This window comes from Tigriopus californicus, chromosome 4 (genome assembly GCF_007210705.1).
Source record: "Tigriopus californicus strain San Diego chromosome 4, Tcal_SD_v2.1, whole genome shotgun sequence".
NCBI classification, from domain to species: Eukaryota; Metazoa; Arthropoda; class Copepoda; order Harpacticoida; family Harpacticidae; genus Tigriopus; species Tigriopus californicus.
Window position 1 is genome coordinate 5,564,857 of NC_081443.1, and position 15,184 is coordinate 5,580,040.

General features: G+C 45.2%; 4 protein-coding genes across 4 annotated transcripts in view; 2 read left to right on the plus strand and 2 right to left on the minus strand.

The window, feature by feature from the left end:
* The window catches only part of LOC131879126 (glypican-6-like), a 25,048-nt gene extending 23,585 nt beyond the window's left edge, over positions 1-1,463 (minus strand). The window contains exon 1 of the mRNA XM_059225350.1: positions 873-1,463. Within this exon, the coding sequence (XP_059081333.1) occupies positions 873-1,035 (163 nt within the window). The 5' untranslated portion in view covers positions 1,036-1,463. The remainder of the gene's footprint in view (positions 1-872) is intronic.
* A 1,797-nt stretch (positions 1,464-3,260) lies between these two features.
* LOC131879140 (translocation protein SEC62-like) lies at positions 3,261-6,857 on the minus strand. Its single transcript, XM_059225375.1, has 2 exons — positions 6,498-6,857; positions 3,261-4,422 (listed from the first exon to the last, which is right to left on the minus strand). Exon 2 carries the CDS (start codon positions 4,400-4,402, stop codon positions 3,395-3,397), a length of 1,008 nt encoding a protein of 335 aa, XP_059081358.1. The 5' UTR covers positions 4,403-4,422; positions 6,498-6,857; the 3' UTR covers positions 3,261-3,394.
* An 850-nt stretch (positions 6,858-7,707) lies between these two features.
* The window catches only part of LOC131879577 (probable E3 ubiquitin-protein ligase HERC1), a gene marked incomplete in the record, with an annotated part of 26,489 nt that continues 19,012 nt past the window's right edge, over positions 7,708-15,184 (plus strand). Inside the window, 14 exon segments of the mRNA XM_059225935.1 lie at positions 7,708-8,400; positions 8,492-8,653; positions 8,747-8,933; positions 8,996-9,291; positions 9,356-9,577; positions 9,746-9,971; positions 12,277-12,497; positions 12,561-12,788; positions 12,915-13,231; positions 13,324-13,608; positions 13,681-14,008; positions 14,068-14,211; positions 14,274-14,769; positions 14,933-15,074. Coding sequence (XP_059081918.1) covers positions 7,909-8,400; positions 8,492-8,653; positions 8,747-8,933; positions 8,996-9,291; positions 9,356-9,577; positions 9,746-9,971; positions 12,277-12,497; positions 12,561-12,788; positions 12,915-13,231; positions 13,324-13,608; positions 13,681-14,008; positions 14,068-14,211; positions 14,274-14,769; positions 14,933-15,074 — 3,746 coding nt within the window.
* LOC131879139 (gamma-aminobutyric acid receptor subunit rho-3-like) lies at positions 10,366-11,792 on the plus strand. Its single transcript, XM_059225374.1, has one exon. It carries the CDS (start codon positions 10,534-10,536, stop codon positions 11,701-11,703), a length of 1,170 nt encoding a protein of 389 aa, XP_059081357.1. The 5' UTR covers positions 10,366-10,533; the 3' UTR covers positions 11,704-11,792.

The following is a 15,184-nucleotide window of genomic DNA, read 5'->3' on the forward strand; positions in this document are numbered from 1 at the left end:
AATGAAGTCATTTCGAAGCGGAGATTCTCGAAAAAGTCGTCACACAATGCATAATTTTGGTTTTGCAGTCATTTGACCGAGCGAAAGAGCGAGAGAATGGAGCGATCTCGACGAGTGGGCTAAGGTGAAAACCTTTTCCATCATCAAGTGAGAAAAAGTTCTGGCATGCTCACTTGGTCAGTTTTTTGGGGACTAAAAAGTTTTGGTTTAAGGTTTTGACAGGACAAAATATGTAATGATACCATTCATTATCTTCCAGCTCGAGTTGAACAAGGCCCAAACGCCTCCCACGAAACTTCCGAGGTGCAAAAACATCAGGCAGTTCAGTTGAACCTGGCGATCATCACCGAAAGGGAGCTAGCTTATTTCCCATTTCCCCTCCAGCATCAAAGCTACACTTTCCATTGGTGAGGAGGCGCTTATGATAGTGCTCTAAATGAGAGGGAACTGCATGAATAAAGATGCAAACGAGGCTCTTGACTTGGTCTCAGCTCCCCCTTTTCCCCATGTCTCTCTCTCTCATTAGTGCTCGGGAGCATGCAAACTCAAAGGCCTGATTGCTCCAATTACATATATTGAATGATCGAGGACTGATTCAGTCCCGGACGAACGGACGGACTGGGCGAACTAAGGCACTTGGCGAACGCAAAAATATGAATTGAGAAGAAGCAATAATAATGAGGAGACCAAGACGAAAGCCAAATTTGAACATCAAAGTCATTGGTTACTGACGTATCTGCTCTTTCCTCGCGACATTCATAAGTCATACAACCGATGAGATCATCATGTTCCATGTTTCTTAAATGGCTCTAGTCTATTCCCACGCTTTTGCTAAACGCAACTCAAGTACATGCAAGGTACAAATGTCATACCTTTGAGCGGATGTGGAGGATAATCGGTGAAAGCAATCCCTCTTTGGGCAAATTCTGTGGGTACATTCTGACACGCCAAGTTGGCTGTCATCACTTGGCCCATCCAGCAGCCCCACACTAGGAGGATGAGGTGGAACTTGATGAGCCACTGGTCCACCGTCATTGTCTCGCAGATCAAAAGCCAAGCTCCACAATGACTAATTGACTGATTGACTGATTGACACGGGCAACCGTTCAACACACCGGCCAAAGACACTTCTCACCGTGGTTTCCACTTTTTCCACTTTTTCGCATCACTTGCACCGTCGATTTCTAATCAATGTCAAACTTTGACTTCCTCTTTACGTGATGCTAATGTGACGAAAGCTCGACCAACACTAACCGGTACTTGAAGAACAGCTCATGGGCTAAACTCGTCGGATTCAGATTCGTTCGCGCGCAAGAATGGGCCAGGGAAATGGAGATTCACGCCGCTTCTTCTCGTCATCCACTCACACCTCTGGCAGGCTCTGGAGTCTCGAGTGGACGGGGTAGTTCTCCGCACTGCGCACACTCACGAGTCGGTGGAGAATCCAGAGTCCAGACAAGAGGCGCAGACTCAGAAAGGCTACCGAATATGCTATATTTATATAGTAGTATGTATTTATATAAATGCCACCAAAAGAGCCTGACAGAAGAATAACGAGCGTAAGTAGGATAGTTGTGTTAGTAGGGTGACCTTGGAAGTCTGAAAGGGTAAGACAAAGGCTAGCAATGCCATTGGGATGAGGACTGCGAATAGTGCGCCCCCGACCCCGATGACCCAGCAGCGAAGCTCGAAGATAAAAGGTAAATATGCACAGATATCTCTCGGCCAAACAGATTCATTTCGCTGGCCAGTGGGGCCAGGTCAGACGTGTTGCTGATGGTTGCCAGACCTTTGGCAGGGTTTAAGGATTCAATTCTTTCTTTGAACCAGAGCTAGGAAGCCGCCGATTCCCCGATCCTTCGATCCTGGAGAGGCACCGCTGGCAACAATTGCCAGTCGATTCAGCAATTCAAAACTCCGTGACGAGTTGTCGAGTTAAATGAGCCGAAAGGATTTCACCCTCAACCAGTCGACATTCGGCATTCCTCTCTTTGGATTTTGTGTTAATTATCGGAGGTCAGGTCCAGGGATCTGATTTTAAACGCTGATCACTCAGTATGACCCAATACGGTTTATGACAATGGCTTCCCTCAAAGTTGAGCTTTGGGGTGGGGGATTCACTGGTTCCTGGAATGTTCATATAACTCACTGGAACCAATGTCGGGATCGAAATCTTATTTAAATTGGCTTCTTCAAACACGTTTCGGATCGAACGTCAATTCTACATGGGTAGAAACAAGTGGTTCATCGATGGCATTAACAAACTGAAGCGCGATCACAAATTTCAATTTAGCTTGTACAGTTGAGTGCATGGGTCGGGCCAGCTAAATGCGCCCAGGTTTCGAAATCATTTTTCCAAATAAAGTGTCTCAAATAGATGATCCTAACACACACATTCTTACAAGCTATTAGTTTATCGCATTCTAGAAAAAATCAACGGAGTTAGCCGATCTTCAAGGTGGTATTTAAAACCCCACACATATCTTTAGGGGTGGATTGAACACCACAGCATGGACCGCCTGACTCTAAATAGATCGTATGCCCATGTGGACCCAAAGTGATTATGACCTTGGAGCTAGCAACGAAGAGCGGAAGAAATTAGACCTATCAGAAACCTTGACATCAGGACAAGACTATATGCTTGAGGACCCTTACCCCAAAGTCAAGAGTGGGAATACACTATGTAATGTGCCACTATATTGAGATTGAGGCAACACCAATTTGTTAGTTTTGAGGCTTTGCGATGTCATATACCTGGATCTTCTAATTGAATTGATATCAAATCAAGCTTTAACAGATGTCGATTGACATGCATCCGCTCTGATTGAGAAAATTATTCGAGCCTTCCTAGTTGTGGGGGAGTTGGCCAAGTTAAATATCTAACTTTATAAAGACCCTTGCAACAGATTGAGAGAGTTAAAAAACACAAAGACCATCAATGGATTCTGTCGTAAATCGATTTTCCAAGCGAGAATAAGATTTTAATGTTTTGAATATGTTTCGATGCTCGGTGTACGTAGTTAACTAGAAAGTATTTTTCTATTCAACGTTGTGACCACTGGAGATCCAATGGGGTGATTTGGATGGAACCTTTCCAAATCATCCATTCATTGACGTGCAATCGTGAGCACTTTTGTTTGGTTGCCAGGAGAGTTGTCGGGATGTTTTTGACACAATTCATTGAACTCCTGTCATTTAATTGGGCTGCTTCAGACCACAAACTCTAGAGGGTTGATGAGAGTGAACGATTGGCAGCGTGATCCTCTAATAATTTTTGTATTATCTAGGTTTCAAAAAAGATAATTTTGCTTTCGTTTGCAACATTTAGCTTCATAAAAAGTCAAAAAATGTGTTTGACATTAAATAATTGCCAGCCATGGACTGAAAGAGACGTTTAGTCATTTTCCTCCTCGCCGTCTGCGTCGGTATCGTTTTTATCCACGATTTCAAAGTCCTTCCCGGTCGAACTCTTCTTCGACGAGGATTCATCCGACTCGTCAGACTCTGACTTTTTGGGCTTGTCTTGGCCTTCTTCTCCTTCCTCTTCCTCGTCGTCAGATTCCTCATCATCCGAATCCTTGGCCTTCTTTTTACTTGACCCAGAGTAAGTGTAGTCGTAGGGAGGCATGAATGATTCTAAAAAGCCAACATCCTCGGTGAGATTCGGGAAAATCCAAAATTTAAGCTTGCCTCCTGACAGAGCGAAGAGGACGGCAAAGATGATATACTTGAAGACGCCTAGGGCAATAATGAAGACCAGGAAACTGGCCGCAGCAATCGACAAATAATGAACTCCTTTCCGCATAATGGGTGGCCACAATGGGAACAGGCACACGGCAATGATTCCCAACACGATGGCCGTACCTCCGGCCCAGTAGTACCAAGGGATGGGATCGTACAACCAAACAAAGGCATCGCTGGTATCCAGAAACACTTGCTCCAAATGCATGTCGAGACGGATTTTGCGCTTCCGCTTTTGCTTCTCGGCCTCTTTATCGGTCTCACCTCCCGTGTCCTTTTCCTTCTCTTTTTCTTTCTCCTTGTCTTTGCCCTTGCCGGCCTTTTTTTTGGGTTTCTCCTGCACAGGGATCTTCTTCGCCCGGTGGAACATTTTGTGCTTGAGCATCTCGTCCATGAACTCGACGGCAGACTCTCGGTTGTCAAACACGATCTCAGAACCTTCCTTGGCCTTGCCTTTAGACCAGGGCGAGTCGTGCACGAGAGCATCAATGGCCTTCGAGCCGGCAAAGTACTCCACCACGTGCGAGTGCAGAAACTTGGTCTTCTTCGTGGGTACATTTCGGCGGACCCAATGAATGATACTCTTTTGCAATTTGGACGGGGGATGGTCGGGGCTCATGTTGTCCCGCTTGGCAGTTCGTTTGACCTTTTTTTCCGACATGATTGATTCCAATCGCTTTTCTGAAAATAAATGATAAGAAATGATTAGACAGTACCTTTCTAGGCTGATTATACGAAACTAGTGAGTGGTAGGACTGGTCAAGATTCTGATAGTCTGGTAGAGGTCCTAGATAAAATGTACTCATGGATTGATTAGAGTAATATGGCCTTCAATGGAATGAAATTCCGTTCAATGACATTTGAGTCAACGCCATTAAACACTCTGCTCGTAGATAATGGAGGTACAAATATCGAGCAGGTTTCGTCCAAGAAGGATTTAGGCGTACTCTTCCAAAATATTAAAAAGTACGATGAGCATATCTAGTTGAAAGTGGGCAAAGCTTTTCAAACTAAGCTGGATCTGTCGCACGTTTCAGTCCAGATGTAGTGTCACGATGCTAATTCTGTACAAGTCGATTTTCCAACCACATCATGAATATGCCTCGCTCATTTGGGCTCCAATGAGTTCAGCAGGTTTGTAAAAGTATGAGCATGTCCAAAAATGTTTTACCTTCGAAGGTATGTTGAGAGAGCTCTCATATTGAGAGAGATAAAAAAAATGGGACTGTGCAGTGTTCAGAGAAGGCATGAAAGGTATCTGATTCTGTACGTTTTCGAAAGCATTCATGAGCTTTATCCTTGTTCGACTGTTCGACCCCAATATCACGCAATCTCGCAATTTGCTCGAGGATCTCACCCATCTCACCACAATCGAATCATGAACTAGCCACCTCTAATATTTGTGTCGATCCCTGGACAACAGTCCAACGGAATAGTATAACGGAAAATTTAGAAACTATTGAACTGAACCTCCCGACCAGTCATTGAAAAAATCGTCGTCACGTTATCCAAGCCACGCAGAATCACTCGCCATAGACATTAAAAACTATAGGGATAAACATGGCAAGTTTTACGCTTTTGCTCAAGGATGTTGTAAGAAGAAGAATTCTCGTCACTCTTTTTTGTCTATGTTTCAGATTTCCAGTTGTCCAAGTTTAGATTAGGGTCCCCAGTTTAGATTAAGCTAGAGCACTCCAGGTTAAGCTAAACGGGTGATACAACATGGACGAACAAAGAAATTTGACTTGCGTGAATAAAAATTACGAGTGAGGAGAATTCGTATAAAGTTCCAAAATATATTTGATGTATATTTGACCAGAAACATCCAAGCACTCCTTGACAGTGAATCAAGGGCGTTTCAACCACTGCTGAACAAAAAAGAGCCAATTATTTCACGATCCTTGAATTCCAATGTCAATAATCTTGAATTATAAACAGTTCAATAAGTGAAAACTGGAGCATAATGGTTGGAAATGATCGGCAGTACTTAGCCTCTTTGAAAGGATATAAGAGACCCTATATTAATCCCTTGTAATGGTACCCGGCGTCGAAAAAATAGCATTTCTTAACGTTATTGCCCAATGTTGGCCCTCATTTTGTAACCAACACTCCAGCTGAATCAAAATGAAATGAAAATTAAGATCGACTGACCGAAGTATCAAAGTGGAAGAAGCCAAATCGAAATGATTTTTACTCTACTTTTGTCCTGGTTAGGGCGCCATCTGGTAGCATAATTTGCAAGAATCCGATGGTTGTGGTGCTGGGGGTGATTGTGGCAAAATCCAGACTTCCTAGATGTTAGACAAAGGTGGGTCAGAATCTGACGTAACTCGAGGTCTTCGTGTATGATTCCAGGCTGATAAACCATGCCAAATTAGGGGGGCAACACAAAACCATTTTTCCCAATGGCCATCAAAGTTCAGGTTATATCACAACGGCCAATACAAAATTGATTTCCAAAAATAGAGAAGCAGGGGGAAATATTGGCAATGATGCCAGGGCGACACTTCTTTGAGACCTGCCTAAAGGAATTAGAATCCGGGTGAACCTCTCAAATACAGATTCCACTTCCGGATATCATTTCCCGCGCCTTAAGAGATCAAAATCATCATTCAAATGGAAACATCCCTCATCATCGATGATAAGTGACAAGAGTACCGTAGCACTTTCTAAAATAAACACACAATCCAAGCCAAGAATCGCCCACCACCAATGAGACCCGGGTGGCCAAATGGGGCCTCGGGTGGCAGCCTTACCTAATTGGTTGGGTTATCCCACTCTCATGTAGCCTTGAACCTCTGTGCGGTCCGAACCACGGTTATATACGGCTTATTCGTTCACCACCACGACCACCACCACTGGGACCTGTTGTGCCGTTCTGCGTTGGATTCTGTCTTGAAGTCTTCGTTGACGTCGTGGAAAGGCGTCACAAGTCTGGCCTGTATGTAGAGATCGGTAGGGATAGATAGGTAGTTGGAGGGTCGGAAATGTGCGTTGTGGTCTGGTCGGACTGGTTGCCACTGTTGGCTCTGTTCGGGGGTTCGAGTCTGGCGTAGAGGCTCACTCACTGATTTAGTTGACGCACTTGCCACTTGCCACTTGCCACTAGCTTCCACGTCAATCTTTCCTCGCCACCACCATTCTTTCAGGGATGCGGACTAGGGACTGAGCCAGCGAACGGTTGTAGGTCAGTTCGTGACGTCCTATCGGAATGAGCAGACTGGAGATAAGACGTATATCCCTGATTCAACTAGCTTTTAGTATTATATGAGATTGAGCCGACCTTTGAGGATGGACTCATGCCTTTTTTGGCCGAATTGGGTTCATTCCAGCCTCCCTGAAGCTGGATGCCGATTTCTCTTTTCCTTTACTCCGATGCTCCCTGAACTCAGGGCGACCAGCTAATAATGTGGAAAAATGAAGACATTGAGGACTATTCGTACTCCATGCCAGGGCAGACGACTTACTTGGAGTACCAAAACTCATACTACCCTGAGATGAACTTTGGTTGGACCCTAATACCATTGGACAATCAGAGTGGGAGCATGTACGAGCAGCAGATATTGTTTTCTAGTGTTGAACGTTGACCCAGTCATTGTAGTGTCATACTGATCAAACATCTCTGAAAACTGAAAGAAGTTGCTAGATCCCGTCTAGTTTGACTTCAATCTGGTCGATCTGGCCATCGTAATGGTCACGCTGATACCAGCGTTTCCCATCTCTTGGTCTTGGGTAGACAAGGCCATGGGCCAGCCTGATCCTAGGAGTAGCCTGCTGATCGCTCTCGTTTACTCCCTTTGGCCCACCCTCGTCCCGAGGACTGTCAAAGAGTGCTAGACTCACGCAACCTCTTGCTACACTCGCCCGGTGTTGGCAGCTCTGTTCACTGCCGGCCACCCGCGTGCTCACCATGTGCCTCTTTCTTTCTTTCCTTCTCTCTTTCTTGGGGTGTTATTGCTGTTGTCAGCTGGAGAAAATAACAAACCCATGAACGGCTATTAAACGCCCTTGCCCCCCTCATCCACCACATCCACCCACCAACTGATCGGTGGGACCTTCATCCACGAAAGGGCCGTCTAATATGTAAGTCTGTCTGGATCTGGTCATGGCAAACCTCACCGACTAGTGGGCCGGAACCCAAAGCCGAACCCGGCCCCGGCCTTCAGGATGCCGCGGGGTCGACGGGAATGCGCTTGGGGCTTGCATTGCCAAGATTCGCTCAACGGATTATGGGACAGTTCAGCCTTGGGCCATGTCATTGACACCACCGCCACCCGGAACGCTCTTTTCCGTCTGCGGGATCTGGGTGAGCTCCAAGGACCGCCCTCAGCGCCCCGCCTCTCGTCCGAAGGTCCTCTTCTTCGTCCGACCTTAGCCGTGCACCCGCAATGGGCGGCATTGGGACTAGTTACGGCGGTGGCGGGCGGTGGGTCGGCCCAGACGCCAGTCGAGCCTGTGTTGGGCGCGTTGTTGGCCGATGCCTTGTGCTTGGCCGAAGACGGTTGGCGAGTGCCCTTGGGATGCGCCAGCAGCGACCGCCTCTGCCATCAGATCATTCTCTTTCGACGCGTGATGCACGCCTTGAATTATCGCGGCCACGCGGCCCTGACCGCCGTGAATGCGGCCACTCAAACCCGACTCAATCGCCAACGCCGCCGGGTACGTGAGCGGGCTCCTCTCAGCCACAATAGCCGAGCAAATACTGAGCGCATAGGGTTATTGACCTGATGATGTTGTCGCTGTCTTTTAGTTATCGAATCCGAGCCCTGTGGGTGATGGGACCATTTCGAGCGCCCCGGCTCGCGGGACCCGCCCCGTTACTTCCGGTCAGGATGCTCTGGTCGAATTGGGCGTGACCTCGGGCTTGGCTATGGTGTTTGGCCTCCTCCAACAAAATTGGCGACACCAAGCGGTAGGAAGATTGGCATGACCGATTGGATTGAGTTAGTCGACCGGGCGGCGGTTTTTTTTATTTTTTATTTCCCTTAAATACTTTCATTTACAGGTGTGTTCGGGCAGTCCGGACCTTTGTAATGGTGTGCTCGAAACGTTCGTGGGTGTGCTTCAGGGGCTCAATCCTTTGGCCTTGGCTCAATCCGCCCGCATGTCCACCATTGGTCAACGCTCCCTAGAACAAGTGACCAATTTCTTAGTCCCTTGCCTTGACCCGGAAAAAACTCGCGATCGGACCGGTAAGACCCCACCTTTACTTTCCTACATTATTGGACAATAAAGCTTCGACCTCGTTCACTAGGCTCGCGTCTTTCGGCCGAGGCCCTGTTAGCCTTAGCCATTCAAAGGGGTAGTCTAACTCGATTGCTACAATGGGCCTTGTCGTGCCTTCGTGTCTTGCAAGCCGGACGTGAATGTCCCATAGCCAGTTTCAAGATTGCGTCCAGTTCGATTCAACATGCCGTGGCTCAAATTAGGACGGTCACCGACCCTGTGCCCATTGATGACGAGAGTCACACGCAACGGTTCAGCCAAGTGGAACGCGATGAGAACGACCTCGTCCATCTCTACGATGGCGTGCTCTGCCTTTTTCAAGAGGTGAGGTGACATTGTATTGTCGTTATCGTGCTCCAGTCGGTGATAATTCATCATTTGCATCTAGCTTGTGGCTCAAGCCACCGCTTACACCGCCCATTGTACCACGGATGGAAAAAAAGGTTCGACTCTAAAGTCATCCAACGCTGCCATCCCCAAACTCCGCTCTCGATCGGTTGGGTGTGAAGTTTTTGTCTGGGGCTCCAACTCCTCGAACCAGTTGGGCGAAGGGTTAAAGGACAAACTAGTGGATCCCAAATTGTCAGAAGTTTTTCAAGATGTTGTTAAAGTAAGTGTTCATATTTTGTAGCCATTAAAATAGAGCTGAAAGCCAAGGAAGGAACCAAAATTATGTATGTATTTATTTATTGAATTCCACTAAATCTGAAAATATTTTCTCCAGCTCTCAGATGTGGCTAAATCTACCCTTATAGCGCGCTTTGCTCTTTATTTTTAGATAGAAGCCGGTCAGGTTTGTACGTTTGTTCTCCACGGCGATGGTCAAGTATCGGCTTGTGGTAAAGGAAGCTACGGTCGCCTTGGATTCGGAGATTCTAATAATCAGATGACCCCTCGAATCCTCCACATCGGGGGACCCGTGAAGGATATCAGCTCCTCTAAAGCCAGCGATGGGCACACTTTGGCCCTCACAGAAAGAGGGGAAGTGTTTTCATGGGGCGATGGTAAGTTGGATTGTGTGGGCTTTTATGTCGCTTTCTTTTGTTATTCGAACGCGCTCTTTGTGTAAGAATGTATAACACCAGGAAACATACGGAATGCAAGGCGAGCTGAAGCCGATAATTGTCTTGTTATTCATTAGGAAAGGACTTCTGATTTGTCAGGTTGTAAATCAGAAACACATCCAGGATCAACAGAAGGACAACTCGCAAATGTACACATCTCTCGCAATAAAAGCAAACCTTTCTTAATTACTTATTGGGATAAGGCAAACTTCTTCATGTTCGCCCAAAAAATATTAGATCTCAAAGATTGCACCAGAGTCGACTATTTGAATGAAAATTATATGATTCTCTAGGGCAATCAAGTATCCTTCGGTCGAAGGTTTTTCAAAAGAGATATGTTCTTTCATATAGTCGTCTTCGGAAGACCCATTTTCGGGGGGGGTTTCCCCTCTGATCTGTTTCCGAATGATAAGTCATACGATAGACTTAGTGTTGTTCCTTGAGTAAATTTGGATCCTCCTCGTGATCCCAGTCGTGCCAAGTCGGTCGTCGAGAAAAGGAGATGGAATTAATGGCTAGGAGCTGCCCAAACCGTCACGTTCTATTCGTCATCAAACTGATGTCTTTAATCTGGCCCACATCCTCTTCCTGTGAGCTTGAATTAGAGGAGTTTAGCGTGCCTGAAAACTATTCAGCTAATCGGGTACCTTCGGTGGAATCAAACACCCCGTTAGTGACCAACGTTAGTTTCATGATCAAGCAAGTCCAAGCTGTAAGCGATTTTTCTACCAGTTTCACTGTGGATCTTCAACTGAGTATCCGTTGGAAGGATCCGATTCTGTCGACCTTTCCCTGCAATGGGTCCTTTGATCTAAAGGTTTTGCACGATATTTGGACTCCTGAGACGTATTTTTATGGACTGAAGAAAGCTGAAAAACTGACCATGATTGACAGCACTCCGGAGGCGATCTCGATATCGGGAGAATATTTCTGGTGGTGGTTGGATTTGCGGGTTGAAATGCATTGCTCCATGAACTTTGAGCATTACCCTTTGGATAGCCAACGATGCGTGGTTCGCTTGGGATCTGTCCGCCATGATGCTAAAAAGCAAATATATCAAGGTTCCACCCAGCAACTCCATCTGTTCTTCCAAAAGAGCCTTCAATACTCAATCCAGTTCGAAGACCTAAGAGAAGATGAAAAATATTTTAGCGACGCCTACAATAGTAATTATTCCGTGTCTGGATTTGTTTTGAACCTCAAGCGGCGTCGACTTCCCGTATTCATCAATATGTACTTCCCAACATCGCTTTTGACTATGATGACTTGGATCAGTTTTTTCATTCCCGCCAAGCAAGTTCCGGGGAGAATTAGTTTGGTTATGACCATATTCTTGATGTTGGTCAACATAGCAAACTCCTCAGGGGTGAGAGGCCCCAGTGCCACGACTTTTACAGCCATGGACATCTGGCTTTTGATTTGCAAACTGATGGTGTCCACTACCATTTTGGAATATGCTTTCCTCCTCAAACTTCATTGGAATCTAGATGGAAGAGAGTGCAAGGAACAAACCAAGGCTGAAAAAGTAAACTCTGCGACAAACATGCCAATGTCCCGAGTGCAATTGGATCGTCGATGTCAACAAATTGATTTCATCAGCTTTTTGGTTTGCGTCATCACGTATTCCCTTGCTTGTCTAATTTATACCTTATATTTTACGATTTTTTCTTGAGTTTTCACTCGTTACCGTTGATCTTATTGAAAGAAATGAATTCTCATTTTTAAGCATGTTTGACGAAATCTCTTTGTCAAAAGACTTTTGGATAGAAATACAAAAAGAATACAGAGAAGTGACTGGTATAGCTTGTATAAGGCATCTTGAGAAATGAACTCCTCAGAACGGGCGAGAAAATGTGCCCTGTCCTATATAGTAGATCCAATGGTCTATGGTATATTGTACGATCGAAAGGTCTTGCCAATCAAAGGAACTGGACCAAATTTAGTCCTAAAACCTGGTTTGGAGAACTCTGGAGAGAGATCAGAGTGATGTAGTAAAGACTACATGATATGCGAATTGTTGCTTCAATCCAATGTGAGCTTATTTTTGAGTTGGAAATTCCAGTAAATTCTAGTAGTCTATACCTCAGTAATCAGCCATTACAAGTCAAAATATTGGATGATTTCTTTAATTCGACTGTATTTGTCCGTCTGATCTAGAAATGAGCGGGGCTAAATTGACATTTGATAGATATCAACTTGATCCAAAGTAAATAAGAAATCATCCCCTTATCTATTATTGTTCCAGGTGACTATGGAAAGCTAGGACATGGTAATGCCGCAACGCAGAAGATACCCAAAAGAATACAAGGTGCCTTAGAGAACAATATTGTGAGCCAGATATCGGCAGGTTATCGCCATTCAGCCGCAGTTACCGAAGAAGGGCAACTCTTTACATGGGGTGAAGGCGATTTTGGACGTCTTGGACATGGAGACAGTCAGTCAAGGAACGTTCCCACTCAAGTGAAAGTACGTTGTTTTGGATACATTTCGCCTCAGCTTCGGGAATCATGTCTCGGTTTGTGTTTCAAGGATATAGGTTTGGTGCGGCAAGTGGCTTGTGGAGCCTCGAACACCTTGGCTCTGTCAGAGGATTCCTTGACCGTTTGGTCGTTCGGCTCAGGCGATCATGGCAAATTGGGTCATGGAGAGGTTGCTCGAGTGTATCGACCAAAGATTATCGATGCTCTTCAAGGGATTCAAATTGAAAAGATTGTGGTGGGAAGCCAAGTCTCCATGGCGCTGTCTGCCAAAGGCAAGGTAAGATAAATGTTTTAATGGGAACGGACAAATGTTCTGATAGTGTCATTTCACCTGTTTCTTTATTCTCATTGTCATTTACCACCACCACCACCACCACCACCACCACCACCACCCCACCTTTAGATTTGGGTTTGGGGTACCGGACCCCTTTTGGGAACTGGTTGTGGAGACTCTGCCATATTTGTGCCTAAAATCCTGGATGAACTAGCCGACCAACATGTCGTGGACATTTCTATCGGAGACTCCTCATGTTTGGCTCTGAGCCAGGATTGCACTGTGTATTCCTGGGGAACCAATACCAATGGTCAATGCGGATTGGGCCATTCCAATTCTCCTATCTGTATTCCTCAGAAAATCCGAGCTTTGTCAGGAGTACCAATTCACCAGATCTCATCGGGCAATGCTCATGCTTTGGCTTGGACAACCCTACCCTTTCACAGGCAAGTAATTAGCCATCCACCACTCTTTCTGAGATATTCCATTGGAGCCTGCTCAGAATAGTTCAAGAGAATTAATGTGGTGGATATTCCAGGCAAGTGGTCCTTTGGCACAAACCATTTTGTGCTGAATTTGATTCTGCCAATTTCAAGACAATGAAGGAACTTCTAACTGCATTCAAAATTGGCTGGTGTGAACCAGAGAATACGGAAAACATGGAGTCGACTTCCCCATTTAAATCAATGGATGATTACAATTTGTTCTTGTCGGGAGTGATTCGTATTTTGTCGTCCCATTTTATGCTGGTGAACGCCAGCAACGGAGAAGAAACGAAATTGGTCGTTGGCGATAAAGTAGATTTAGAAGCAGCGCTCTACGGGTAAGAAATCGCAATTCAAAATGTTTTGAAATGCAAGCCCACTACTTAAGCATCTTTGCCGTTTTGTCTTAGATTCATCGATCAAGAAAACTGTCCAGATCAAGTTCGGGCATTGGTTGAAGATTGCCTTGTGAAAGGTACGAAATTCTTGATGGCTCCAATATCCGAGCGTATCTCAAAAGCCTCTGAGCTTTTGCACATGGAGAAGCTCACCAAAGGTCAGAATCTTCATCTGAAGATTATTCTCCAATCCCTCAACGACCCAATGGTAATGGGAACGCTTTTATGTCCAAGATCACTCCGAGACAATGGCGAATTTTCTTCGCGAGTCGATTATACCTTGCAAAAGAATATTTTTGGATTTATTCGTATCCTGAGTTTGAGGCAATTCAAATATTTTGTAAGTATAGCCAGTTCATGAGCATGTTTAAGCGATTTTGATTGAGATTCCCGTTTTAGCTCTCCGATATTCTCAAAGTGGAATTGGGCAATGATGTTGGCCCTCAAGATGTCATCCCACCGCACCAAAAGGCCGAAGAGAGTAACATCTTATTTGCCTTGATAGCCCAGATAATTCGACATAACATCAACCCTGCTGCAAACGTATTGTACTTATATTTAGATCTATCATGACAGAGAGTTAAATTTCATGTCTCATTCTCCAGGAACTGGAGTCTGAATTCCTTCAGCGGTGTGTGTCCCAATTGAACCTCATTTTGGACGTGTCTGTGGAGCTCTTGGATTGTTGTCGAAACATCTTGAAAACGGAAGATGTTAATGGTTTAGACCGAGTTCAAGAGTGCTTGTGCCAATCCTTCTTCCCCTCGTTATTGAAGACCGTGATTGTGTCCCTCTTTGATTTGCAATCTGCATTTAAAGACGACTTGCTTGATAGCGTTCAAAAGGTCCACAAGTCGACTTGGGATTTGGAGCGATTGATTTGCAATCTCGTTGATGAATTGGACTTTGGCGATTGGGATGTGTTCCTTGAAATGCAAATTACTTGCACCTCAGCTTTGAGCAAATCTTATGGCGAATCACTTTGTCAAACCGTTCAAGCTCATCTCCTAGGACCCTTGGAGAATCTCTCTCAGTTATCCTTGATTCGAAATGGGTCAATAACCCATTCCAGGCTCTATTTGCATGTTGGCCACTCACTTGGTAAGTGCTCCTCGCGGAATTTGTGTTCTTAATCTTTCGCAATCAAACCATGACTAATATTTGGTGTAGTCTCTTGTTTGTTTTTTTGCCTTTTTTAAAGGGTACTTACTTAGGGCTATATGCAAGGGCTCGCATGAGTTTTTCCAAGTTTCTTTTTTTTTAGACAAGATTGCAGCTGCTTTGGCCCAATTAGTGACATCGGATGAGCTGGATTTCGATCAAAAAGTGTTTCGGATTAATCGGAAATGCATGAGTTGTGGCATTGCTCAGTCTGATGACGAGTGGCTCATTGCTGAGAATTTNGTGTCTCAAAAGACCTTTTGTCTCCCCAGAGGCTGAAAACAGCAAAGCAATCGTCAGCGTGTTGGGAAAATTGATCAAATCCGAGTTATCAAAATCAGAGAGAGGAAATAGA

What these genes read in the sequence shown, in the direction of transcription:
- LOC131879140 (XM_059225375.1), bottom strand. Translation starts at nt 4,402, where the DNA reads ATGTCGGAAAAAAAGGTCAAACGAACTGCCAAGCGGGACAACATGAGC.
- LOC131879139 (XM_059225374.1), top strand. Translation starts at nt 10,534, where the DNA reads ATGGAATTAATGGCTAGGAGCTGCCCAAACCGTCACGTTCTATTCGTC.